Source organism: Tamandua tetradactyla, chromosome 22 (assembly GCF_023851605.1).
Source record: "Tamandua tetradactyla isolate mTamTet1 chromosome 22, mTamTet1.pri, whole genome shotgun sequence".
Classification (NCBI taxonomy): domain Eukaryota; kingdom Metazoa; phylum Chordata; class Mammalia; order Pilosa; family Myrmecophagidae; genus Tamandua; species Tamandua tetradactyla.
Window position 1 is genome coordinate 12,344,975 of NC_135348.1, and position 27,594 is coordinate 12,372,568.

At 38.2% G+C, this 27,594-nt stretch overlaps 1 protein-coding gene and 1 pseudogene across 1 annotated transcript; both read left to right on the forward strand.

The window, feature by feature from the left end:
- Positions 1 to 2,153: 2,153 nt before the first annotated feature.
- LOC143665976 (transmembrane protein 126A pseudogene) lies at positions 2,154 to 3,400 on the forward strand (annotated as a pseudogene).
- A 15,499-nt stretch (positions 3,401 to 18,899) lies between these two features.
- Positions 18,900 to 27,287, forward strand: FGA (fibrinogen alpha chain). The gene is made up of 6 exons (XM_077139739.1): positions 18,900 to 19,031; positions 21,319 to 21,444; positions 21,928 to 22,111; positions 23,352 to 23,497; positions 24,108 to 25,674; positions 26,353 to 27,287. The coding sequence occupies exons 1-6, from the start codon at positions 18,900 to 18,902 to the stop codon at positions 27,060 to 27,062; spliced, it is 2,865 nt and encodes a 954-aa protein (XP_076995854.1). The 3' UTR covers positions 27,063 to 27,287.
- Positions 27,288 to 27,594: the final 307 nt, after the last annotated feature.

The window sequence follows — 27,594 nt, forward strand, 5'->3', positions numbered from 1 at the left end:
GAGAATTCTTTCACTTCCTTGTCTCATGATCCCTGACCTTAAAATATCCATTGAGAAAACATAAACAGTAAATTAAATTCTAGTTAAAATACCAAGTACTTGTGAAACTTTGGGAAATAAAAACATTGATCCCTTGTTCATGACATCCGTATACCCCTGGGTGCGTGGAGCATCCTTTCAACTACCGTGAACGGAATGCCTTGGTTACACTAACTACTGTGCGGGATATCGGGGAAGCAAAGCATAGGATCATCTTCTCTCTTCCAAGTCTGTTCTCTTCCTTCCACTTCTCAAGTTCCAATAAACCAATAACTCCTCCTTGATTCTCCCCTATTCTTTCCTCCCTATATCTAATCATTCATCTAGTCTGTCAAACACCCCTCCTAAATTTTTACAATGTTCATTTCCTTTTCTTTATTAACTGCTACCATTCTAATTGAGATACACAACATCTGTTGCTAGGAAAATAGCAGTAGACTCCTTCCTGTTCATGTTGCCTCCAATTTTACCTGCTTCTATCTTACCATCCTCCAAACTGCATCTAAACTCACTGTGCAGAAAGTCCAGCATCCACGAATCTATAAAAATCCTTTAGGAGGAATTCCAAGGAAGATAGTGACATAGGGAACACCAGGACTCAGTCCTTGCATGAAAACAACTATTAAACAGGCAACAACTATCTGAAACATCTCTTTTGAATCTCCAGAAGCCAGAAGGACCCTGTGCAGCATCTGGAGACGAGCAGGAGGAAGAAGCTGATAAATTACAGTAAAGAACCGTAAATTCTCTTTCCACACGGCTGCTACTGATATCCATTCCCGACTCTTGCTGCAGGATGCTGCAGGGTCCAGTCTCTAGCTAGGGGCTGGTGACAGAAAGGGACATAAAAACCCTCTTCCCCAAGAACAGGAGTGTGCACAGCCAATCATTGATAATGGCTTTTGATGGGTGAATTCAGATCATGGCTTTGAGGGCAGCTATTGTTGCAGGCCACCCCAGACAAAGAAAGTGCAAGCCACTGTTTCCACCTCTCAGCACAGGAGCAGAGGTGGTGGATTTCAAAGACCAAAGAGTTCCTCAAGATTTTAGGGGAAAGTTAGCTGGAGGGCTATATTAGCTGGGCAGGCCAGGAAAGCTCAGCTTTGGGAAGCCATCAGAGAAGTTTCAGGTACCTTTCCTGAACCCATCCACAGGGCATTTTGGAGCTGATCTGAGCCCTCTTTGTGGGTTCCTGGCCCCATTTTGGTGGGAAAGACCAATTTGGGAAAGTCCTCCCCAGGTTGACCCTCATTCCAAAATTTGCCCACCAGGCAAAAACACCATGAGACAATGAAAGGAGTGTAAAAACTATGGAGGCTGACAATCTGGGACAAAAAGCTGCTGGTTTCAGAAACCTGGGGGAGAGAGGTCTGTCTCCTGAGAGGACAACTAAACTCCTGAATTCAGGGAAACTTCAGAACAGTTAGCAATCAAGACGCAGGGCAAGACAGAGGCACAGAAAGATAGGGAAAACCCTGCACAGTGCATTTGCCTTATCATCAGCTCATTACAAAACCATGAAACAGACCTCCCAGGGAGTAAATTCCAGTTTAAACATTTAAAACATTAAAATGCGCAGTGTGCAACAGCAGAGTACAAGGCAAAGAAACAGGAAATGATGGAAACGATGACCCAACCAGAGGAAGACAATAAAAACGCAGAAAACACCAACAAAGAAGGCAAAAATGTTGATGCAATGAAAAGAGCCTTTAAAAAAGTGATCTTAAAAATGCTTATGTAGCTGAACAAAAGTACAGAGAAAGACCTAAAGGATATTAGGAAAACAATGAATGAACAGTGTGAGGGTTCAATTTAAGAGATAGAAATTTTGAAAAGGAACCAAACAGAGCTATTAAAATTAAAAATGCCAGGAGGGTTTCAAGAGGTGATTGGAGCTGGCCAAAGAAAGAATCAGTGAACCTGAATTCAAGACACTTGAAATGAGACAGGCAGAGGAGCAGAAAGAGAAAAGAAATATTAAAAGTGAAAACAGGTGAATGAATCACAGGTCAGCTGCTGCCATGTGAGGGAAGCAGAGTTGCTGTGAGTCCTGGAGGGCTAAAGGAGATGCAATAGGCAGCACTAGCTGAGATAAGGGGAGCGTAAGGCACAATATGGAAAATCATGAACCAGATACTATCAAGGAAAGCTTAACAACTTTGACTATCATAACCAGAAAAATTAATCAACTTCCAGAAATAGAAAAGAATCTTTTTGAGCATGAATCAACACATATTGGACTTCATGCTGCTTTCTGAAGACTAATAGCAAACAGTCTTTTTTGAAATGTCTTGTAACACAGGCTTGTATAATTGCTGGCTTACCAATGGGATTGATCCCATTTTTTGTGTGTGACACGATTATTTTTTAATACATAATAAGTTGTAAAAGCAAGGATTTAGGGGAAATAATTTTTTGAAAAATATGACACAGTTTTGAATGCAAGCAACCTTTTGTTATGTCTCATTAATTTTAGGTATCTCTGACTGTAGAGCATGATATTATAGGTTGTGAGCTCCTAGAAGGCAGGGAACATTTCTTATTTGATTTTATTATCCTCTCACCCAACGTGGCCAGGGTTAGATGAAGGTCTTTGGAGACATCTAAACAAATGAGGATGAAAAAACCTCTGCTTGAATGTGCATTTTTTTTATTATTAATTTTTAAATTAAAAAAAATATGACAAGAAACACACACTTTCCTAACATATGATCATTCCATTCTACATATATAATCAGTAATTCACAATATCATCACATAGTTGCATATTCATCATCATGATCACTTCTTAGAACATTTGCATCAATTCAGAAAAAGAAATAAAAAGACAACAGAAAAAGAAATAAAATGAAAACAGAAAAAAAGATTATACATACCATATACCCCTTACCCCTCTCTTTCATTGATCACTAGCATTTCAAACTAAATTTATTTTAACATTTGTTCCCCCTATTATATTTTTATTCCATATGTCCTACTCATCTGTTGACAAGGTAGACAAAAGGAGCAATTGATTCCATTTTTGACAACACACGTATCTTACAGAGGTTTTATAAGTTTACCTTTGGGTGCAGGTGACTTGAATTGTGAGACAGGCACTGTCACATGGGGATGACATGCTGGACTTGTTTTGGGTGGTCTCTTCCCTGTTTTCTTGGCTATTCCTGTGAATGGTAGCGGAGCAGCCAGATATGTCACAGTCGTGCTACCAGAGAAAGGAAACACCTTAATCTACTGGAATAGATTTCAAAACCTGTCTTTAGAAAGATGTTATTTCTAATTTTGCTCCAGGCTGCGTCTTGTAGCATACCTTGGATCTCGACAATATAAATTGCTTATAAAAGCCCTGAAGCTGGACTAGGAATTCACTGATTTTAAGCAGAAGTGTAACAAAAATAAAATTGTAGAAACCATTTTTTAAGTAAAAATAGCCAAATATAGCTATGGGAGCCCATCAGGTCTCCCCAGGATGTACATTGTGGGAATCCCAGTAGGAAAAGAAAAAGAGAGAGGGGCAGAAGGAATATCAAAGAAATAATGACAGAGAAATTCCAAAACTTAGAAAAAGATGTGACTATGCACATCCAAGCAGCTCAGAGAACAACAAACAAGATAAACATGAAGAAAAATACACACTGTCATAAACCGATCATTCTATCCAATGCAAAGCACAAGGAGAGAGTTCTGAAAGCTGCAAGAGGAAAGCAACCTGTTTCATACAAGGGAGTCCAAATAAGATTGAAGGTGCATTTCTCATCAGGATTTAAGATATATATTGGCATTTATAATTACCAGACAAGAAGGGGATGGGTTGAAATACTAAAAGTACTAAAGAAAAATAACCGCCAGCCAAGAATCTTATATCCAATGGGATTCTCTTTTTAAAGTGAGGGAGCAGGGGCTGGGCATAGTGGCAGAGTTCTTGCCTGCCATACCTGAGACTCGGGTTCGATTCCTGGAGCCTACCTATGCCAAAAAAAAAAAAAAAATGAGGGAGCAATTAATACATACTCATATAAACAAAAACTGAGGGAGTTCATAACCACTAGACCTGCCCTACAAGCAATGCTAAAGGGAGTTTTTCAGACTACGACAAAAGGACAAGAGAGATAGAGGCTCAAAGGGGGATAGTGAAATAAAGACCTGTGGTAAAGGTAACCATTTGGGTAATTATAAATGCCAGTATTATTGTACTGTATTATTTGGTATGTCATGCCACTTCTTACTTCCTATTGGTGCTAAAATGCAAATGCATAAAAATAATGATGGGGGCTGACATTGGTGGCACAGTGGCAGACTTCTCGCCTGCCATGCTGGAGACCTGGGTTCAATTCCCGGTGCCTGCCCATGCAAAAACAAACATACAAAAAAAGTAATGATGAATCTAGGTTTGGGGACACACAATGTGCAAAGATATAAGTGGTTAAAAAGTACAAAAAATGATGAGGGGCAGACGTGTATACGAAAATTATACATGCATGCTATTGAAGTTAAGTTGGTATTAAACCATATATGATTGTTATATATTTAGGATGTTAAAATTTAACTCTGTGGATACCACAAGGGAAATAAATGAAAAATATGTGAGATAGAAATGAAAAAGCATTCAATTTGGCCCAACACAATAAAGCAAATAAATACAGAAGTAGGCTTTAATGCAAGCCAGGGACAAAAAAATACAAGTCTTACAAAGGGTGGATAGCAAAATGGCAGAAGAAAGACTTGCATCATCAGTAATGATTTTAAATGTAAATGAATTAAACTTTCCAATCAAAAAGCAAAGATTGGCAGAATGTATAAAAAAGTATGATCCAATTATATGCTGTCTACAGACTCACCACAGAGTCAAAGAAACAAGTAGTTTCATGGTGAAAGTATATAAAAACTATATACCGTGCAAGTAGTAACCAAAAGAGAGCTGGACTGGCTATACTAACATTGGATAAAATAGACAAATATGAGGGATAAAGATGGTCATTGCGTTCTAATAAAGGGGACATTTCAACAGGAAGATGTAGCAGTTATAAATAAATATACACCTAACAGCAGAGCCCTAAGATACATGAAACAAATACTTATAGATTTGAAAGGAGAAATTGACAGTTCTTTATAATCACAGGAAACTTTAATGCATGACTCTCAATAATGGATAGAACATCTGTTCAGATCAACAAGGAAGTACAGACAACTTTTAAATAAATTAAACCAATGAGGCCCAACAGACATATATAGAACACTGCACCAAATGAAAATAGAATAAATCTTCTTGAGTGCACATTGATCATTCTCCAAGATAGACCATATGTTGGGTCACAAAACAAGACTCAAAAAATTAAAAAATATTGAAATCATATGACATATATTCTCAAAACAGCAAAAGAATGATGCTAGACATTAATAACAGAAGAAGAAAGGGAAAATTCACATGTATGTAGAAATTAAACAACATATTTTAAAACAATTGTATTAGGTAGGGTTCTCAAGAGAAACAGAACCAACAGGACATATCTGTAAATATAAGATTTATAAAAGTATCTCATGCAACTGTGAGGACTTAAGAGTTCAAAATCTGTAGGGTTGTCAACAAGCTGGCAAATCCAATGAAGGCCTTCGACAAACTCCCCAGGAGAGGCTGGTTGGCTGAAGAGGAAATAAAAATGTTTTCTTTTGAATTCTCCTTAAAACCCTTCGAATAATTAGATTAAGTGTCACTCAGTGCAGAAGATATTCCCCTCAGTCGACTGCAGATGTAATCAGCTGTGGATGTAGCCAAACATGCTCATGGTTTAAGTCCATGAAATATCCTCACAGCAACAGTTAGGCCAGTGCTTACTTGACCAGAGAGACAACTGGGCACTATCCACTGGACAAGTTATCACATGAACCTGACCATCACAACAACAAATGGGTTGAATAGGAAATCAGAAGGAAAATACAACATAACACAACTTATGGGATGCTGTGAGGGCAGTGCTGAGAGGGAAATTTACAGCTCTCAGTGCTTACATTATAAAAGAAGAACGACTCCAAATCAGAGACCTAACCTAACTGAAAGAGCTAGAAAAAGAAAAGCAAACTAAACCCAAAGCTAACAGAAGGAAGGAAATAACAAGATGAGTGTAAAGATGAATGAAATAGGGGGAAAAGCAATAGAGAGAATCAAGAAAACCAAAAGTTGATTCTTTGAAAAGATCTATAATGTTTCCAAACCTTTAGCTAGGCTGACAAATTAAAAATGAGAGAAGATATGCATAACAATAATTAGAAATCAAAAGGGAGACATTACTACTGACCCCAATGAAACAAAAAGGATTCTAAGTTGTTCATTCATATTATGAACAACTATATCCAATAAACTATATAACCTAGATGAAAAGGAAAAAATTCTTATAAACCTCAAACTGTCTCATTGACTCAAAAAGAAATAAAATATCTTAACAAACCAATTCCTAATAAAATGATTGGCTCCTTAATCAAAAAGCTTACAGCAAAGAAAAGCCCAGGACCAGATGGTTTTACAGTGGAATTCTAACAAACAATCCAAGCAAACTTCACTCCAATTCTGCTCAAACTCTTCCAAGAAATTGAAAAACAGGCAACACTCCCTAACTCATTCTATGAGGCCAATGTCACCCTCATACAAAAGCCAGATAAAGACACTACAAGAAAAGAAAACCACAAACCATCTTATGAATATAAATGCAAAAATCCTATTTGCTATTTTACAAAGAACTAGAAAATCAAATCTGAAAGCATATTAAAAGAATTATACACAATGATCAACTGGGATTTATCTCAGGTATGCAAGGTTGGTTCAACATAAGAAAATCAGTTAATGTAATACACCACATTAACAGCATGGAGGAACAAAAAAGCCCATATGATCATCTCAATTGATGCACAAAGGGCATTTGACAAATACAGCACCTTTTCTTTATAAAAACACTTATAACACTGGAAAGAGAAGGAAACCTACTCAAGATGAGAGTGGGTATTAAGCTAAGCCCACAGCTAATGTTTGAGTTAATGGTGAAAGACTGCACACTTTCCCACTAAGATCAGGAACAGGACAAGGCTGCCCACTGTCACCTATGCTATTCAATATTGTACTGGAAGTTGTTGCCAAAATAATCAGGCAAGAAAAAGGAATAAAAAGCACCCAAATTGGAAAGGAAGAAATAAAACTTTCCCTATTTGCTGATGATATGACTCTATATACAGAAAGTCCTGAAAATTTCACAACAAACTTCCTAGAGTTAATAAATGAATTCAGCAAAGTGGTGGGATACAAGGTCAACACCCAAAAACCGGTAGTGTTTCTATACACAAGCATTGAATAATTGGAGAAGAACTCAAGAAAAGAATTCCATTCACAACAACTAAAAGAATAAAATATCTGAGAATAAATCTAATCAAGGATATAAAGGATTGTACACAAGAAAACTACAAAATATTGTTAAAAGAAATCAAAGAAGACCTAAGTACATGGAAGGACATTCCATTTTATGGATTGGAAGATGAAATACCATTAAGGTATCAATACTACCCAAAACAAGTTATAGATTCAATACACCCCCAATCAAAATTTCAACCACTTTATTTGGAGAAATGGAAAAGCTTATCATCAAAATTATGTGGAAGGTTAAGAGTCCCTGAATAGCTAAAGCCTTGTTGATAAAGAAGAATGAAGTTGGAAGCCTCACATTTCCTTAATTTAAAGCTTATTACAAAGCCACAGTGATCAAAACAGCATGGTACTGGCACAAGGACAGAAGTAGAGACCAGTGGAACGGAATTAAGAGATCAGAAATCAACCCTCACATATATGACCAACTGCTTCCTTTAACATTTTAAAAATGAAATATATATATATATATGCAATAAATATCAAAGTACATTTCAACAAGTAGTTATAGAACAGATTTCAAAGTTTTGGATGGGTTATAGTTCCACAATTTCAGGTTTTCCCTTCTAGTTGCTCCAAGAAACCAAGGACTAAAAAGAAATAGCAATATAATGATTTCATAGTCATATGCATTTGTTAAATCCTAATGTCTCTGTTATAACTCCTCCTTCACCTTTGATCCTTCTCACAATCTTTAGGGATATTTGGGCTACGCCCATTCTAACTTTTTTTCATGTTGAAAAATAGTGTCAGTAATATGGGATAAGGGAATGGAACTAGTTGATGTTCTTGGAGAGACTGTCACCTCTGGGTTTCAGGAATTTTCTGGCCTGGGAACCATCTAAACATTTTATTTTTCTGAAAAGTAAACTTAGTGCATGCAACTTTTGTAGGATCTCAGCTAGAGCCCTGGGTGTTCTTTAGGGCTCACAGGAATGATGTTGGTTGGGGTTTAGCAAATCTTGACAATTAGCAATATCTAGCTAAAGCTTGCATAAGAGTAGTCTCTAGAATATCCTCTCAACTCTATTTGAACTCTCTTAGCCACTTATACCTTATTTTGTTACATTTATTTTCCCTCTTTTGGTCAGGAAGACATTGTTGATCCCATGGTGCCAGGGGCCAAGCTCATCCCTGGGAGTCATGCCCCAGGTTGTCAGGGAGACTCACACCCCTGGACATCATGTCCCATGTAGGGGGGAGGGTAATGATTTTACTTTCAGAGTTGGGCTTAGAGAGAGAGAGAGAGAGAGAGAGAGGCCACAACTTAGCAACAAAATAGGTGCTCTGGAAGTAACTCTTAGGTATAATTATAGGTAGGCTTAGCTTCTTCACTGCAGAAATAAATTTCATAAGAGCAAGCTTCAAGAGGAAGGGCTTGGTCTATTAACTTGGTAGTCCTTAGTGTTTCAGAGAGTATCTGGGGTTTCTTAGGTGGAAAGCTTAATAGTTGAATATTTTTTTTCTCCAGTCCCTCAAGGGACTTTGCTAGTATGTTTTATTTATCTGCCCAACATGGCCTGGGATGCGTCCAGGTATTACATTAAGCTATAAAGAATTATAAACCCTCATTTCCATTCTGGGTTCCATAAATTTGGGTTGTTTAATTGAACTATCCAGACAGGTTGAGTTAGATTGTGTGCTACAGAGAATAAAGCTCTCTTCTATTGGTCTATACAGTAGGTGAAGTTCTAAAATACAGACACTGTCATCCTTTCCCTTGTATTCTGATTTACCTTAGTCCCAATCAGATTGCCTTCACTCTTATCTCTAATTGAAGCCTGATTTCCTTCTTTGTTTCCTTAACAGTTGTTGTAAATAGCAAGTCTGACTTTCAGAGCTGCAGAACTCCAACTTTGAGTCTTAGGTATCACACATTTACCCAAAGCTCCAGGGAGATACCAGATTATACATATAGAGCACAGCATCTCAGAATCTAGAAATAACCCTTAAAGCTCAGGAATAAATATGACTGCTTAAGAGCTTACAATCTAGGCCCCAATTTTCTTATAAGTGTTTTCTAAAAGAGACCAAAGAATATTTGTCCTTTTGTTTCTGGCTTATTTTGCACAACTCACCTCATTGTCTCAAGGTTCACTCACCTCACTGCATGACTCATGACTTTGTTCCTTTCTGTAACCATTCAGCATTCCATCATATATATATGCAACAGTCTTGCCTTCCTGCTTCTCAGTCATTGTACTCTTCAGCCACCTCCATTCACTGTGTATCAGGGATAATGTGCAAAATAAACAATACATATCTCATTGTAGCCTCACTTTGTTGACCAACCATGATCACTATCAATTTTGGACAATTTTCATTGCTTCAAAGAGAAAAACAATAGATACACCCACCCTCACCAAACAGAACATCCAAAACTTCCCTTAAATATTGTCCCCTCCCCCAATAATTTGCCCCAGTATTGTGTGGTACTGGTTTCTTACTGCTGCATAATATTCCATCGTATGTATATAACACATTTTGTTAATCCATTCATCTGTTGGGCATTTGGATTATTTCCATCTTTTGACAATTGTGAAAAATGCCATTATGAATTTTTGCACACAGATGTCTGTTTGTGTTACTGCTTTCAGCTCTTCTGGGTAATAACAAGTAGTGGGATTGCCGGGTCATTGGGCAACTCGGTATTTAGGAACTGCTAAACTGTCTTCCACAGTGGTTATCATTTCCACCAGCAGTGAATAATTGTTCCAATTTCTCCATATCCTCTCCAACATTTCTAGTTTCTTGCTTGTTTAATAGAAGCCCATTCTCATAAATGTGAGATAACGTCTTTTCCTGTGTTTTTTAGCCATTTGTATTTGCTCTTCAGAAAAATTTCTGTTCATATCTCTTGCCCATTTTATAATTGGGTTATTTGCTCTTTTGTTTTTGAGCTGTATGATCTCTTTACCTATACTGGATATCACTTACCTGATATGTGGTTACCAAATATTTTCTCCCATTGAGTTGGCTGCTTTTTCACCATTTTGACAAAGTCCTTTGAGGCACAGAAGCATTTGATTTTGAGGAGTTCCCATTTATCTATTTTTTTCTTTTGTTGCTTGTGCTTTTGGTGTAAAGTTTAAGGAGATACCTCCCATTACTAGGTCTTGAAGATGTTTCCCTATATTTTCTTCTAGGAGTTTTATGGTACTGGCTCTTATATTTAGGTCTTTGAACCACTTTGAGTTCATTTTTGTATAGGGTTTAATCTAGGGGTCCTCTTTCATTCTTTAAACTATCGATATCCACTTATCCTAGACCCATTTATTGAAAACGCTATTCTGTTCCAGTATAGTAGATGTGTGACCTTGTCACAGATCAATTGACCATAGTTTTGGTGATTTATTTCCATACTCTCGATTCAATTCCACTGATCAATGCTTCTATCTTTGTGCCAGTACCATGCTGTTTTGACCACTGTGACTTTATAATAAGCTTTAAGATCAGGGAGTGTTAATCCTTCCATTTAATTCTTCCTTTTAAGAATATTTTTTGGTTATTCAAGTTCTCTTGCCCTTCCAAATAAATCTGATAACTAGCTTTTCCAAGTATTCAAATTAAGTTTCTGGAATTGCATTGAAATTGTAGATTAACACGGACAGAACTGACATCTTAATGACTTTTAACTTACCTATTCATGAGCACAGAATGTCTTTCCACCTTTTGACATCTTCTTTGATTTCTTTTAGCAATGTTTTGTAGTTTTCTGTGTACAGACCCTTTACATCCCTGGTTAAGTTTATTCCTAAATACTTGATTCTTTCAGTTGCTATTTTGAATGGAATTTTTTCCTTAATTGTCTCCTCAGTTAGGTCACTGCTTGTGTACAGTAACATCACTGATTTTTGCACATTAATCTTGTATCCCACCACTTTGCTGAATTTATTAGCTCAAGTAGCTTTATTGTAGATTTCTCAGGATTTTCCAAGTATGAGATCATATCATTTGCAAATAATGAAAGTTTCATTACTTCTTTTCTGATTTGGATGCCTTTTATTTCTCTTTCTTGCCTGATTGCTCTAGCTAGAACTTCTAGCACAATGTTGAATAATAGTGGTGACAGTGGGCATCTTTGTCTCATTCCCGATCTTTGGGAGAAAGATTTCAGTCTCTTACCTTTAGATGTGATGTTGGCTGTGGGGTTTTTATACATGCCTTTTATCATATTGAGAAAGTTTCCTCTGATTCCTAACTTTTGAAGTGCTTTTATCAGAAAAAGATGCTGAATTTTGTCAGGTGCTTTTCTGCGTTAATCAAAATGATTATGTGATTTTTCCCTTTTGATTTGTTAATGTGTTCTATTACATCAATTGATTTTCTTATGTTGGACCACCCTGGCATGCCTGCTATAAACTACACTTGATCTTGGTGTGTAATTCTGTTAATGAGTCATTGGATTTGATTTGCAAAAACTTCGTTGGGAATTTTTGCATCTATATTCATTAAGGAAACTCAGGAGCTATGTAGTTTTCCCTTCTTCAAGCATCTTTACTGGTTTTTGGTATTAGAGTGATATTAGGTCCATAAAATGAGTTAAGTAGTATTCCTTCTTCCTCAAATTTTTGGAATAGCTTGAACAGGATTAGTGTTAGTTCTTTTTGGAATGTTTGGCAAAATTCCCCTATGATGCCATCTGGTAGCAGGGTAAACCGCTGGCTTGAAAGAAGATGGTTCCCTATCAGTGTGGAGAGCTTCCTGGGAAGCCTAACTGACACAGCCTCAAGCAATTATTCACTTCAGTTTCACTGGGCAATATTTAATGGCACATACAGGTAATTTGAGGATCATCCCATATAATCAGGTCTACAACTCAGTCAGAAATGGAGTTCCCAACTCCAAAAGCCAGTGTCCTTGGCCCGCATACTCATTTCCCAGTTTCTTATTTAGGGTTTCTTCTACTGGCACCTTCAGAACAAGAACATGGCCAGAATCAGATGGAGAAACCTCCCTAAATAAACCTACCTGTTGACTCTCCCTAAATACACAAGAAGGGCAGATTCCACTTTGTGATGAAAGTGGCCTCTTTCAAATTCTCAGAAACTAACAGTTAAAATGTGACTCAGAAAAAAAAAAAAATGTGTTCTAACACTCAAGAGACCTTGGACTGGAAATGTTTTCCCTCATAATTTGTTCCCCTTACGACACAGGGCTGTGGTGTGATGTGAGATAACATACGAAAGTGTTCCAGAGACCATGAGACCAAAAGAAAATCGAGTTGTTTTTGGCTGTGAAGATTTCTATGGCCATACCGGGTTTGACTCTGATGTTGAGTAAGTTTGAAGATATAATTTTAATAATTTACATTTTTTGGTTTTGCTTTTTAACAAACTATTTTTGGAATAATTTTTGATTTACATAAAAATTGCAAAAGCAACCCAGAGAGTTCCCATGTAGCCCTCACCCAGTTCCCCTTACTACTAGTATTTTTCATTACCATGGTACATTTATCACAACTTTTAAAACGACACTGAGACATTACTATTCCCTAACTTCTATGCTTTATTCAGATCTCACCAGTTTTAACACTCATGTCCTCCTTTTGTTTCTGGGTCCCATCCAGAATACTACATTACATTTAGGTGTCATAGCTCCTTAGTCTCCTCTGGTCTGTGACAGTTTTTCAGTTTTGTCGTGTTTTCCATGACCTTGTTCAGGTATTTTGTAGAATGTCCCTCAATTTGCATTTTCCTGTGTTTTTCTAAGAAAAAATTTTGTTGAATCCTATTTAAGCAAAAATTTCACTCCAAAACCTTTTTTAAATTGCCCTGATTTTACTATAAAATGAGCAATTAAAAATAAACCCTCATTTAAAAATCACAGAGAATTAAGTAGATCTTGGAGATTAAGTTACTCCATACTTTCTGCAAAATTCCTTGCTTGTGAACACTCTAAGTACCTTACAAACATTATATCCCCAGGTCTTAATTCAGCTGTGTTAAATCAGCACCTACTGACAGATCTTACTTACTAATTTTTAACAGAAGACCCGCAGTGAAAACAGCAGAGAAGTTTGCAGAATTGTACAAATTTAAGTTATATGATGTTAGAATGAGTCCATGTTCTTGATATTAATACATCAATACATTTGTACAATGTTTTTACTTTTCAAAATTTGCATTTATGTTTTGGTACACATTCAGTGCAGAAAAATTAGTAATCCTGTAAAAAAACACATTAAAGGAGAAAGTAAATTTATCTGCAAAAATTATTTAGTTGATAATATAGTGAAAAATGTAAAGGATTAAAACAGTTAGGAAAATTTAGGGAACCCCTTCCATATCTTTCTCTCTTTCTTTCCCTCTCTCTCTCTCTCTCTCTCTCTCTCATACACACACACACACACACACACACACACACAACTAATTACGGGAACTTGAGTAAAAATGCTTATGTAAAAGACCATAAAGCAAAATTATGCTAAGGCCAAAAAAAAAAGATTATTAAATTATTAGAACATTTATAAAACTTAATTCCATAAATGATAACATAATTAAATTAAATTGGCATAATCTGGACATCAGTGAAATCATAAGAAATAAGGTGATTTCCTTCCTGAATAAAGAGAGTAAAGAGAAATGCAGTGTGATAGACTCAAGCAAGATAAAGAACAGCTCTTTCTTATCCTCCTCACTCTCTTCACTGCAGTTCAAAATCATTTCCCTGTATTTAAAGAAATTCCCACCTTCTTTTGACAGCTTTAACTTCCAGGAAACCATATGGAGCCATGTTATCAATGAATTCTGAAAGTAAAAACACCATCACTCTTACAAATAAGTATACCAGCTTATTTATCTTTCCCACTAAATAGCTTCATAAAAACAAACCTTTGCTACACCTTCAAAGTGCAGGAGATGAATAGAGAAAATAAGATTAAAAAATGAAGGAGCCTTGGGTGGCCCACAATGGTTCAGCAGGCAGAGTTCTCACCTGCCATGCTGGAGACTTGGGTTCGATTCCCGGTACCTGCCCATGCAAAAGAAGCTTTCCAGTGGATTCTTTATAGACCAGCTACTACTGTAAAACCTGAAGCAGAGGCTCTATGAAATTATAAGCACCAGGTTTTCCTAAATTTTTGTGATTCAGACTTCAAAGTTTAAAAATAATTTTAGTACTTTCTAATCACACATTTAATCTTATTTTAACAAAGTATTGCTATCAAAGTACTATGATATTTTTATTATTATTGCAATAATAAATTTACAGATTCATTCAGAGTTCTGTGTTAAAAGACACAGTGACTATTTTTCAGAGGCTTCTTACAGTTTGAGACCTGAATTGAATCTGACAATTTAAGGAATATTTTACTCAAAATGGAACAACAAAAAGCAATTCAGAAATGACATAGTATTCTTTACTTTGTATTCTAGAAGATTTTGAATGTACTCACAGCGTTTTGTTTTTGTATTATTAGACAAAATTTGTTTTTGTATTATTATACAAACTTATTTATACAAAATAATATATATTATTTTATTATATAAATATATATATATAATATATATAATAACAAAATGCATATTATTTTGTATTAGGTTGAACCATACGATATTGCCGATTTTCAAATATTCTGATCTACAAAGCCGGTAATTCCATATGGTTCAACTTAATTCTTAACCGCTGCATATTTGACTTGCTTACCAATTGTAAGCCTCATGAAGGTAAAGGTCTAAGCATTGTTTGCCTTTGTATATCAATTACGTCACCATATAGGACTTGATAAGTAGTCTATATTCAATAAATGATTGTTAGATTTGAAAGAATAGGGTGGTGCGATGGTGGCTCAGCAGGCCGAGTTCTCACCTGCCATGCCAGAGACCCAGGTTTCATTCCTGGTGCCTGCCCATGCAAAAAGAAAAGGAAAAAAAAGGAAAAATTTGAAAGAATAAACAAGTGAACTGCCCTCCAAATTCAATACACTTAATGTAAATCAGTAAAGAATGGGATAGGTCTCTCGTCCTCTGGGGTATAACCCAGGGCAGGATTAATACCTCATTTAAAATTATTATTATTATTATTATTACTATTACTATTGCATGGGCAGGCACCAGGAATCGAACCCAGGTCTCTGGCATGGCAGGCGAGAACTCTGCCTGCTGAGCCACCATGGCCCAGCCTGTTATTAATTTTTTTTATTTGAGTTTATATAATGGGAAATATTTAGATCACCAGCTATATATATATATGTTTTTCTTCATGTGTAAGCTTTCTTGTCTAAGTTTAAAAACTGAGACATAATTACAAGCTATAGAATTTCTATCCTTTCTACATACATTACAGGCCATACAAATAAAACTATGCCAGTCCTGCCAAATGTTAGGCTATAATACATTTGTGAATTCCTGCACTTAAGTATTTATGATAACTTAGGGAATATCATATTAATTTCAAAAGACTTAATAAATGAAAGAGAACTCTCACTAGAGCCAAGGAAAATAGGATTTAGCCATCTCTGGGAAAAAGAGGCTGTTGTTTAGGAAACCATAAATTTTGCCTGTTTTTTTTTTTTCCACTTTTTACACTTGTATATAAACACTCATTGTCACATTTAAAAATATATATATTCCTTGTTATTTCTGCTTTACTGACTCTTCATTTGGTTGGCTCTCTGTATGAAACAAAACTCGTTCGGCCATTGCGTACCATGTTGCATGGCCAAGCGGTGTGGAGCCAAGCTTGATGTCCAGGTCAAAAGACAACCCCACAAAAGTGCCTGGTTAGGGAATCCTGGCATCGGAGAGCCATACCCTGGGGACTTTCAATTTTGGAGCACTGGGCATTGAGGCATTCTAGGAGCAATAAAAGCTACAATTACTGGAATACCTAGTGTGTATTTTGAACACTTTCAAACACATGAATATGATTATGCATGCATATATAATTTTATGTATCAATGTATAATTATATACAAGCATTACATATACCATATATAGATTAAATATATCATTTCATATTATCTTCACATCAATCCTGCAAGATAAATATTGATATCCCCCTTTTACAGACAAGTAGATAACAGGCTCGGAGAATTTAAGTAGTTTGTCCATGAGCTAGAATCCAGATCTTACACTACAAAGACCATTACTTTTGTACCCTACAGCCGCGGAGAAAGCCTTCATTTCCTTCAGCAGGTATTTATAAGCACCTGCTAAATGACCTCCATTGTCTTAGGCAGTGTGCATTAGCCTTGTGAAGTTCAGGACAGGGGAGACATAAAATAACTCATTTCCCAAATAGATATTGTGCAGTAGAGATAAGTGTACTATGAAAAAAGAAAACCACGTGAGGACGGCTGCTCTGTCGGCAGGACTTTGGAGAAGGCCTTTCCAAGGAGGTGCTGTTTGAGCAGAACCTTGGTTGAAGTAAAGGAGTAAGACATGCAGACACCTGTGGAAACTGTGGAACAGCAAGTAATGAGTCCTCAAGTGGCATTCTTGGAAACGCTCTGACATGGCACCAGAGAGTGGCATTCAGATTGTTTCCTGATAATTACTTTGAATCAGGTTAGGTTCAGCCAAATCACATAAAGCTCACCAGGTCACCATCTGGCAACTTCTGTTATACCCACGCTCACCTCCTATTAAGGGCACTACCTGTGGACCCAGGAAAATGTTCCAGAAGGTCCAAGTTTTGCTTATCCATGACTAATATTTTGCCAATTCAGTTATTGTGAGTGCAACCCAGGTTTTCAGCTGCCCTCTGGATCCTCTAAACATTGCAGCTGCCTCTAGAATCTCTCATCCCAAAATCCTCATCAGGAGCGAGCTTGAACAGGACAAGAAAACTTTCATAGACCAAGCAGTGAAGGAGGGTACCGCCTTGTGCAGAGGCTTTTATCCATTTTTAGCAAACTTCACATGTGTACAGTGGCTGAGGAGGCAGCAGGTAAACTTCACGACAGTGGAACTCACTCTTGCTCTCTTGCTCAGTGAAAACTCACACCTGCACAGCCAAGCTTGGGATTTCTTTTCTACATCTATTCAATAAATATCAATGCATTGGGTGCTGTGCTAAGTTTGAGGGAGAATGCAAAGATCAATAAAATATCATTTCAGTGCTCCAGAACTTTAGGATCTAGTGGGAGAGATCAACCCTCCAACCATGATAAATGCCACATGTGGCACATGGTTTAAGGAATGGTAGAAGAATCACATTACTTGTAATTGGCAAGATGAAATGAGGAACCTGTAAAGTGTTTAGCAAAGTGCGTGACACTTAATAATCACTTACTAAATATTGGCTATTGCCATTACCAGAATAGGCTTCACATAGGAATCAGAAATTGAGCCAGGATGGAATTACCACATAAAATGCAGGATATCCCATTAAATTTGAATTTCAGATAAACAGCAAAAAATGTTGGGATAAGAATGTCCCAAATGTTGCATGGAACATATTTAAACTAAAAAAATAAAAACATTGTTTATCAAAAAAATTCAAATTTACCTAGGCTTTCTATGCTTGTATTTGCTAAATCTGGGTTTTGGAGAAGGCCTTTCCAAGGAGGAAAGCAGAACCTGGGATGAAGTAAGGGAGTAAGACATGTAAGTAAGTACTTGTGAGAATCATGAAACAGCAAGCATCAAACAAACACTTGTATCAAATAGCAAGTACAAACCCAAGGAGAACTTTGAAATGGAGATGAGAATCCAGGAAAGCAAGTTAGTATGTCCAAAGGCACAGAAACAGAAAAGAAAAGGCGATTTTCACTGCACTATATGCAGTGCAATGTATAATGATATATTATATATTATAACAATATACAATCTATAACAATATAACAATAACAATAATGATTGTTAACACTTGGTGAGTACGTACTGTGCATTGATCACTGTTCTGAGGGCTACACATGGTTTAACTCATTTATTCTCCACAAGAACTTGTGCTAGATTATCATTATCCTCTGTTTACAAATGAGGAATTTGAGCTGGGAAACAGTGTAGCTGGGATTATGAATTCAGGGGTTTGGATCTACCGGCTGCTGTCTTAACCATTGCAGAGAGAGGAAAATACTCTGTTAAAAGTAAACTTGGAAAAGACTTCAGAGTCAGCTCATCACCACAGTCATTTTTTTAAAAAAAAATCAGATCACCCAACCATAATTCCTATATAAAGTGAAACATCATTTTCAAAACCTCAGCTTCGCACAGCTATAGCTAGCCTGTCTCAGCCGCTCTCCATATCCCTTCATGTACAGTAGTATGAATGCATCCTCCTGTATTCCACTGCATTTTCAAAAGATTTCACGTTCCTGGAATGTGGGATCTTCCCCTAACTGCTGGCTGGAGAAGCAACAGCTTATCGGAAGCAAACAAGTTTGGGGGAATTGAGCAAGAATCTCTGGGACACCAAGCTTGCAGAAGCCTCGAGGGATTGTAGAGTGCCTGATGACCCTCTCAAGGGGCAAAGCTAATGATTAACCACACAGCCTGCAGATTTAAATGGGATGAGGACCTCAGTGAAAGCCATCTGCCTTCGTCCCAGCGGCTGGGCTCCTCTTCAGCGGGCCCCACCCTCAGAAAAGATGCTTTCTGGGAAGATCTTCTGCCTGCTTCTGAGTCTGGTGGGCACAGTATGGGTATGGTCTCTTTATTTTCTCTTCTCTCTTTCTCGCTGGTGTTTATTTCACAAGGAGTTCATAGATCTGAGTTCACCCGTCTATGTCTTAACACACTGTTATCCTTTGAAGTACTAGACCTTTGAGGCAAGTTCCTAAAATGGGCTTGGTACAACAGTGCACTGTTACCAAGCCCAAGACGGAGGGCTTGATGGAGCAAAGTGTATAAATTTGCAAGGGAAGCTTTAACACCTGTAGCTCAGACGCACAAGTTAACAGCGCTTAAAAAAAAAAATCAGCAAGAAATCTTGGCTGTCTTTGTTGCTTTATATCCGCAGGGTATTATAATGCTAGTTAATAGAACAAAATATTTGTATGATAAAAAGCTTTTTCTCTAAAAAAAGCTTTTTTTTAGAGAAATTCTTAAATTCTTATTAAATGTCCATAATATGCAGGGCCATTGGTTTTAACATAGTTCTTTGAAAAGATTGCTTTGGTTTTTCTTTCAAGTCAAAAAAAAAAGTGAGTTACCTTTGAAGACATATTACATCAAATGAGAAGTGAATTGATAAGGCATACAGTATTTTGGAAGCAATTATGTTCTTTTAAGAAACTAATAAATAGTGCACTATTTTCTAAAATCTGACTCCAGGGACCTATGTAAGAAAAGAAAAATGTCATTCCATAAGGCTTCTAAAACACTTGGATCTTAGAAAAATATGACATTTGTTTAGGAAACTCAGTTACCTAAGTACCTAAGTACTGGATACTCATCCAGGATGTTAATTAACTATGTTTTTTGCTCCTCGCTGCTTGCAAATTCTAATATCAGAGAGTAAGCAGATAAAACTAAAGAGAAATTTCTAACTGAATTTTCTCCTTTGTAGTAAAATAATAAGTTAAAAAATTTGCAGCAATAAAATTAAAATCATTTGCTAAAGTGATATTTTGGATGATACATGGGTTTCAATTATTTCTCTTTCTCCCTTATTAGCTATAAATATTCAGTTTCTGCCTATTTTTATTGTTGTACTATTTTATCCTGAAATTTGCATGAAATTATTGATTAGGGAAAAGAAATGCACTTGCTCCGTTATATAAATTGTTTTTGATTCCCCTAATTATTATTATTATTTGAATTTTTTAAAAAATGAGAATGAGACTGCAAATATTAACCAATTATATGAATAAACTATCCCATGTTAAAATAGTCTTGGAAAAATCCTTGTAAGTTGGTGCCATAGACTGAAAATAGCTAAAACCTAAAACCTACCTTCATTCATTAGAATATAAAGTTTTTGTTGGCAGAATTTTTAAAATTTAATTTAATCTTAGGGATCACAATAAAATTTCTAGAATCTGTATTTCTGATTATAAGGTGTTCAAAACAGTTGTCAGAGGGGGTAAGAGCATAGTTCAGTGTAGAATTCTCACCTGCCATGCGGGAGACCTGGGTTCGATTTCCGACCCACGCACTTCCCAAACAAGCAAAGAAAAACAAACAAAAATTCAACAAATGGTGCTGCAATAATGGGATACTCACATGGAAAAAGAATGAAATGTGACCCCACCATTCAGCATACAAAACAAAATAAAGCAAAACAAAAAAAAACAGTTGTCAGGCATGAACTACTATTTCTGTTTTGTTTCTTGGGTGAGTAACCAAGAAAGCATTTGTGAAGTAGCCACGTTTGTGACCTTGATATATGCTTGCCCAAATTACAGACTCAAATCCAAGGCTTATGGTAGAAAATTGAAGGAGAGACACACACTAACTTAAGGGTTCTTTCCTACTGAAGCAGCAATTATAGGAGAAAGAATTCTGAATGTTTTAATTATTTTTCTATCATCAGACGTTAATGAAAACAAAAAAGGTAAAATTGAACTTGTTTTGCTCCTTCCGATGATTTTCCTTTTATAATGGATCCTTTAAGATGGTTTTCCATTTATTAAATGCATATGTAGTGTCAAGCACAGCTAAGAAATCCATACCTAATCTCCTCAGTTTTGTTTTTGTTTGTTAGTTTGTTTGTTTTGCATGGGCAGGCACTGGGACTTGAACCAGGGTCTACGCCATGGCAGGGGAGAACTCTGCCACTGCGCCACCGTTGTATCGCCCTCCTTTAATTTTAATAATAACCCTGTGAAGTGGGTATTAATATACTCGTTTGAAAGATAAGATACCCTGGGCCTGTGGAGACCCCAAAGTAGATGCTCATAACCTCTGAGAAAGTCCAGTGTCTCCTTCTTATCTGGTGATTTGTTCTCTTGTGTGTGTGTGTGTGTGTGTGTGTGTGGCTGTTCAAAGACTGCAGAAACCACTGAAGGTGAATTTTTAGCTGAAGGAGGAGGTGTGCGTGGTCCAAGACTTGTGGAAAGACAGCAGTCTACCTGCAAAGGGACAGACTGGCCCTTCTGCTCTGATGAAGACTGGGTGAGTAATGGCAGTGGAAATGGGAGATTCTTTCCCTTGTGATGCCAGATGGGGTCATAGGGCCTTGTCTGATGGGTCAAAGAAAGCTTTTCCAATAGGAAATAATCAAATGGCTCCTTCTATGTCAAATTAAAGAATGGCAAGGAACCTAGACCCAAGAGCTCTGTTGTAATGACCAAGATAACATGTACTTCCTGAACTCTGAATCATTAGTGGGATTTGTAGATTGAATTTAAGTGATGTGTTCAGGCAAGTCTTAGGAGCCTAATGTATGAGCATTGTGGCCTCAAGCTTTTGTGGGTCTAATTTATGGTTAAGTGTGCCTTCGTTCCAGAATGTCTCTATGATTGCCAACCACTCTAAGACCAATAGATGATTTGAAGATATAGGGGAGGAGAGCAATGCGGGCTGCATGGAAACCTACAAACAAGTTTTGGATCCAAGAGTCAAGCCCTTCATATAGTTTTCCCCCTTCACTTTCAGAACTACAAATGTCCTTCTGGCTGCAGAATGAAAGGGTTGATTGATGAAGTCAACCGTGATTTTACAAATAGAATCGAAAGCCTCAGAAATTCCCTATTTGATTATCAGAGGAACAATAAGGATTCTAATTCACTGACCCGGAATATAATGGAACTTTTGAGAGGGGATTTTGCCAAGGCCGATAGTAAGTATTACATATTTGGTGCTTTTATGTTATAGCAAAAAACAACAATAAAACCCCCAAATAAGTAAATGATAAATAAAGATCATTCCTCCTTATAGCTAGGGCAATTTTATCTCAAAGAATATAGCTCAGAAATACATGCTTCCATCATATCCTTGAATTTTAAAGAAGAGTTTGTTTTTGATACTTTCATAATGTAAGAAAGCTTAGCTTAGAATTAAGGTCATAACCTATCAGAATTTTGGATTGAAGACTAGAACTTGTGTGTTCTTTTCAAGAGGATATATTGAAAATAAAAGTGCAGGACCTTTGAGTAAAATTTTCCACTTCCATTTTACAGAGGGGAAAACTGAGAGACCAAAGGCTAGCCCCAGTACATAAAGCTACCATGGATAGAGCTGGAAATTGAACCCATGGGCCCTACAGAGCTGAATATTCAGATATTTTCCTATTTAAAATATAGAACCCTATATATCTTTCTTATAGGACCTTTATTTGAAAAAAAATATGCTGCCTTTTTCCATCTGGATGCCCATTAGGCCCAGAAAACACTCGATTCCCACCAGGCATATGGGCAGGAAGCTTAGTGAAGCTCTAGTTCCTGAATATGTGCTTTGACTATTTTTAGAGAAAGTGAAACCCTTTCCTTCTGTGATAACATGAGAGGTAAACTTAGGGAGGGCCTTTAAAATGAAGCCTTAAATAATTTTTAAATGACAACAGTCTTGCCCTAAAAATTCATGGAAATTGTATGCTTAAGGGACACTTGAATAACTTAAAGTCAGTGATTCAACACTAGCTGGCAAGTGAGTGATCCTATTGACCCTACAAAGTTTAGAAAAAAGTTCAAATCTTTACACAGGAGCAAAAGTTTCTCAATAAGAGAATGCAATAATATGTCAAGTCCCCTGATAAAAGACATGACAAAATAATTGGAATGTGATGCAACTGGCTTTCCCACCACGACACCTTTAAAATGTCAAAGTAATCCCTTCTTCTGTATTTATTTGGATTACTGATTGCTAGTAGAGCATCTTAACCGTCATCCATGATAACTGCAGGACACGATATAGTACAAATATCAAATGCGTAATTGGTGTGGGTTACACAAATAAAAAAATCCGGAACAAACAAAAAGTGAAATAAAACGGGAGATGTTTAAAAGCACATTTCCTTTTTTGCTTGCAATTATAAGAAAATCACTCAGCAGCTACTTCATTACCCATATTTTCGATTTCAGACAGTGATAATACATTTAGGCAAGTAACAGATGATCTGAGAAGCAGAATTGAGATACTGAAGCGTAAAGTCATAGAACAAGTTCAGCGTATCCAACTTCTGCAGAAAAATGTCTGGGATCAGCTGGTAGAAATGAAACGACTGGAGGTAAGTATGTGGTTCCAATGCCAGATTCCCTTCTTTTTGAATAGCAAGGAAAAGGAAGGAAATAATTATTTATTGTGTCTACTATAATACGCGGAGCAAAGTGGTATGTTCGTTATTCACTTGCAAAATCGATATTATTTTTTCTCACTCTAACAATGAAGAATCAAGCTCAGAGACATTAAGTAAATTTTCCAAGGGCATGTAGATAGTCAATTTGAAAAGCAAATGTCTCTTCGATTCCAAAGCCCTAGCCCTTCCCATGACACCTCCACGCCTGTGAGTCTTCAGCCTCAGTTTCACTGGGGACTACTTAATGTTTCCTTTCAATGGGACCAGCATCTTACTTGTGATGCATTCTAAGCCTAAGATGAATGCAAATAGCTCCCATTGCTTATCCTGGCTAGCCTATACAAGGAGAAAGGGCACAAGTACCCAGCATCTCTTTCACTGAGTATGCTACATAAGTGGAAAATAAAGAGTATTAGCTGATAGGTCTCTATGACAAAGAAGTAAGAATGGTTTCCTAAAACATCAACTACCAGGCACTCAATAAACATAGTTTATTTATTAAATCTATGTTTTCTATTTATCTTTCTTCCCCTCTTTCTAGGTGGACATTGATATTAAGATCCGAGCTTGCAAAGGGTCATGTAGTAGGGCCTTAGCCCATGAAGTAGATCTAAAGAACTATGAAGATCAGCAGAAGCAACTTGAACAGGTCATTTCTGTAGAGCTACTTCCCTCCAGAGATAGGCAATATTTACCGGTGCTAAAAATGAGCCAAGTTCAAGACCTGGTCCCTGGAGATTTCAAGAGCCAGCTTCAGACGGCTCCTCCAGAGTGGAAAGTACTAACGGAAATAAAGCAGATGAAAATGGAGTTAGACAGATCTGGTGGTGATGGAACTGTTCGAGGAGACTCAACACCTTACGGAACAAGACCAGAGCCTGGAAGCTCCAGGAACCCTGAACCTGGCACTGGTGGCACTTGGCATACTGGGAGCTCTAGTGGTGCTGGTGCTTGGAATCCTGGGAGCACTGGATCTGTTAGTACTGGCAGCTGGAGCACTGGATCTTCTAGTGGTAGTACTTGGAAACCTGGGAGCTCTGGCTCTCCTAACCCTGATACTTGGAATCCTGAGAGCACTGGATCTGGTAGTACTGGCAGTTGGAGCACGGGATCTTCTGGTGGTAGTGCTTGGAAACCTGGGAGCTCTGGCTCTCCTACCCATACTTGGAATCCTGGGAGCACTGGATCTGTTAGTACTGGCAGCTGGAGCACTGGATCTTCTAGTGGTAGTACTTGGAAACCTGGGAGCTCTGGCTCTCCTAACCCTGATACTTGGAATCCTGAGAGCACTGGATCTGGTAGTACTGGCAGTTGGAGCACTGGATCTTCTAGTGGTACTGGTTGGAAACCTGGGAGCTCTGGCTCTCCTAGCCCTGGTACTTGGAATCCAGGGAGCACTGGATCTGTTAGTACTGGCAGTTGGAGCTCTGGGAGCTCTAGCAGCTCTGGGCATGGGATTTCCAAGCCTGCCAAACCAGACTGGGGTGAATTTGAAGAGGTGTCAGAAGGTGTAAGACCAGGGGCAGAGAGAGAATTCCACACAGGTAAACAGATCACTAATAAAGAAACTAAAGAGCTCCTGATTGGTGGTGGGAAGGTCACATCTGGTAGCAGCAGCAGCAGCAGCAGCAGCACCACCACCACTCGTCGTTCATGCTCCAAAAGTATTACCCACACCAGTGTGGGGCCTGATGGTCACAAGAAAGTGGTCACGGAAGTGGTGAACTCAGAAGATGGCTCTGAATGTGGGGATGCAGTTGAGTTGGACCTGTTCCATACTTTGCCTAGCAGAGGTAGCTTGAGTGAATTTCATCTGAGGCACCCTGATGCGGCTGCCTTCTTTGACACTGACTCAAGTGGAAAAATGTTCTCACGCGTATCATCATCTACATTCAAAGGGGACTCAGACTCTGACATTTTCACACGCTTGGGCAGTGCATCTGAGATCCCTTCCAGCAAACAGTTTGGAACCAGTGGCCTGAATATAAAAGAAGGAATCACCACACTTGAAACCAAGAGCTATAAAATTACAGACGGAGCTGAAAGCGAAGCACTCAGAGAAGAATATAGCACCAAGAGAGGCCATCCTAGAGCTCGCACTTCCAGAGGTATCCACACTTCCTCTTCCAGGAAGCCTTCCCCGACCACCTAGACTAGGTTAATTGTTCCTTCAAGTGCTCCTCATAGCACTTTGCACTTCTTCCCTAACACTCTATCACACTTTATTGAATTACACTTTTTTGTCTGTTTTTCCATGAGGGCGAGAACTGTGTCTATCATGTCCATTTCTGTATTCCCAGATGCCTAACAGTGATACAGTAATCACTCAATAAACAACTGTCAAATGAATGAAGTCTTCTGACACTCGATGTTGAGTTTGCTTAACTAAATTCTTTCAGTATTCAAAATGCATATTGTTGAATTTGTCACCCATTTTATTAATCAGATTTTCAGTATGTGTCTCAGTTGGCATTTAGGTCAGGTGGAAAAGAGTTATATCAGTATTAATTGATGCTTAGATAGCTTTAATGGTTACTTGCTACTTAGTATGCAGAAGTAAAATTCCAAGTCCATTAAGAAAAACTCCCTTTGCAATTTGTAGATGCAAATTACCCCTCTTTTCCATAGATTCTAACCCAAAATAAGTCCATTATGGAAGGAAGGAAGGAAGGAAGGAAGGGAGAGAAGGGAGTGGAAGCCATAATCTGCCTTCATTTAATATGGGCCATGCCTGTCTTTGAGAATTAAATGAGAGTAACTTCCAACCAGCTTAATTTTTTTTTTAGACTGTGGTGATGTCCTTCAAACACATCCTTCAGGTGCCCAAAGTGGCATTTTCAGTGTCAAGCCCCCGGGATCCAGTAAGATTTTTTCAGTTTACTGCGATCAAGAGACCGGTGTGGGAGGATGGCTTTTGATCCAGCAAAGAATGGACGGATCCCAGAATTTTAACCGCACCTGGCAAGACTACAAGAGAGGTTTCGGCCGCCTGAATGAGAAGGGGGAAGGTGAATTCTGGCTAGGCAACGAGTACCTCCACTTGCTGACGCTGCGGGGCGCTGTCCTGCGGGTGGAACTGGAGGACTGGGCCGGGACCAGGGCTTACGCCGAATACCGCGTCCGGGTGGACTCCGAGGCGGGGGGCTACGCCCTGCACGTCTCCTCCTACGAGGGCACGGCGGGCGATGCCCTGATCGCGGGGTCCGAAGAGGACGGGCCCGAGTACACGTGGCACGCCGGCATGCAGTTCAGCACCTTCGACAGGGACGCCGACCGGTGGGAGGAGAACTGCGCGGAGGTCTACGGGGGAGGCTGGTGGTACAACAGCTGCCAGGCGGCCAACCTCAACGGCGTCTACTACCCCGGGGGCGCCTACGACCCGAGGCACAACAGTCCTTACGAGATTGAGAACGGGGTGGTGTGGGTCCCCTTCCGAGGGGCAGATTATTCCCTCCGAGTGGTTCGCATGAAAATCCGGCCCCTGGCAGCCCAGTGAGGAGGGTGGGAGAGGGAGCGCCTTGCTGCACCTTGCTTGGCGCAGTGGGCCGGGAAAGCGGGAAGGGTGCAGCGGCCAAGTCTTTAATTTCCCTGGTGCTATTTCCTGAACGTTTGTACTGTAGCTAAATGTAACTGAGACACAGTGCTTTTCGAAATAAAGTTGAGTTTTTTTGTTTGTTTTTTTAAATCTTTAAACTGTCTCTGGATTTTTAAAATTTCTATGAGAAGGCTGTACCAAGGGACGTACCTTCCCTCCTCTTTTCACATCACCCAAAGGCATAGGCGCATTGTAAAGTTAAAAAGATTGTCTCGATCATTTTGATTTGAATGGTTTTAACCAATAGTTTAGAAATGAGCATCTATCCTTTAAGACATTTCTGTGAGACTGGAATGCACACTCTATTTTTTTTTTCCTAGGGTCTAACTAACGTCTTTTAAAAAATACATGGAAGATGCATTTGAAATCTTCTAAAGTCTTACAAATAGTTGATTTTACACATTTAAAATATGAGTCTCCCTAGCATTCATTT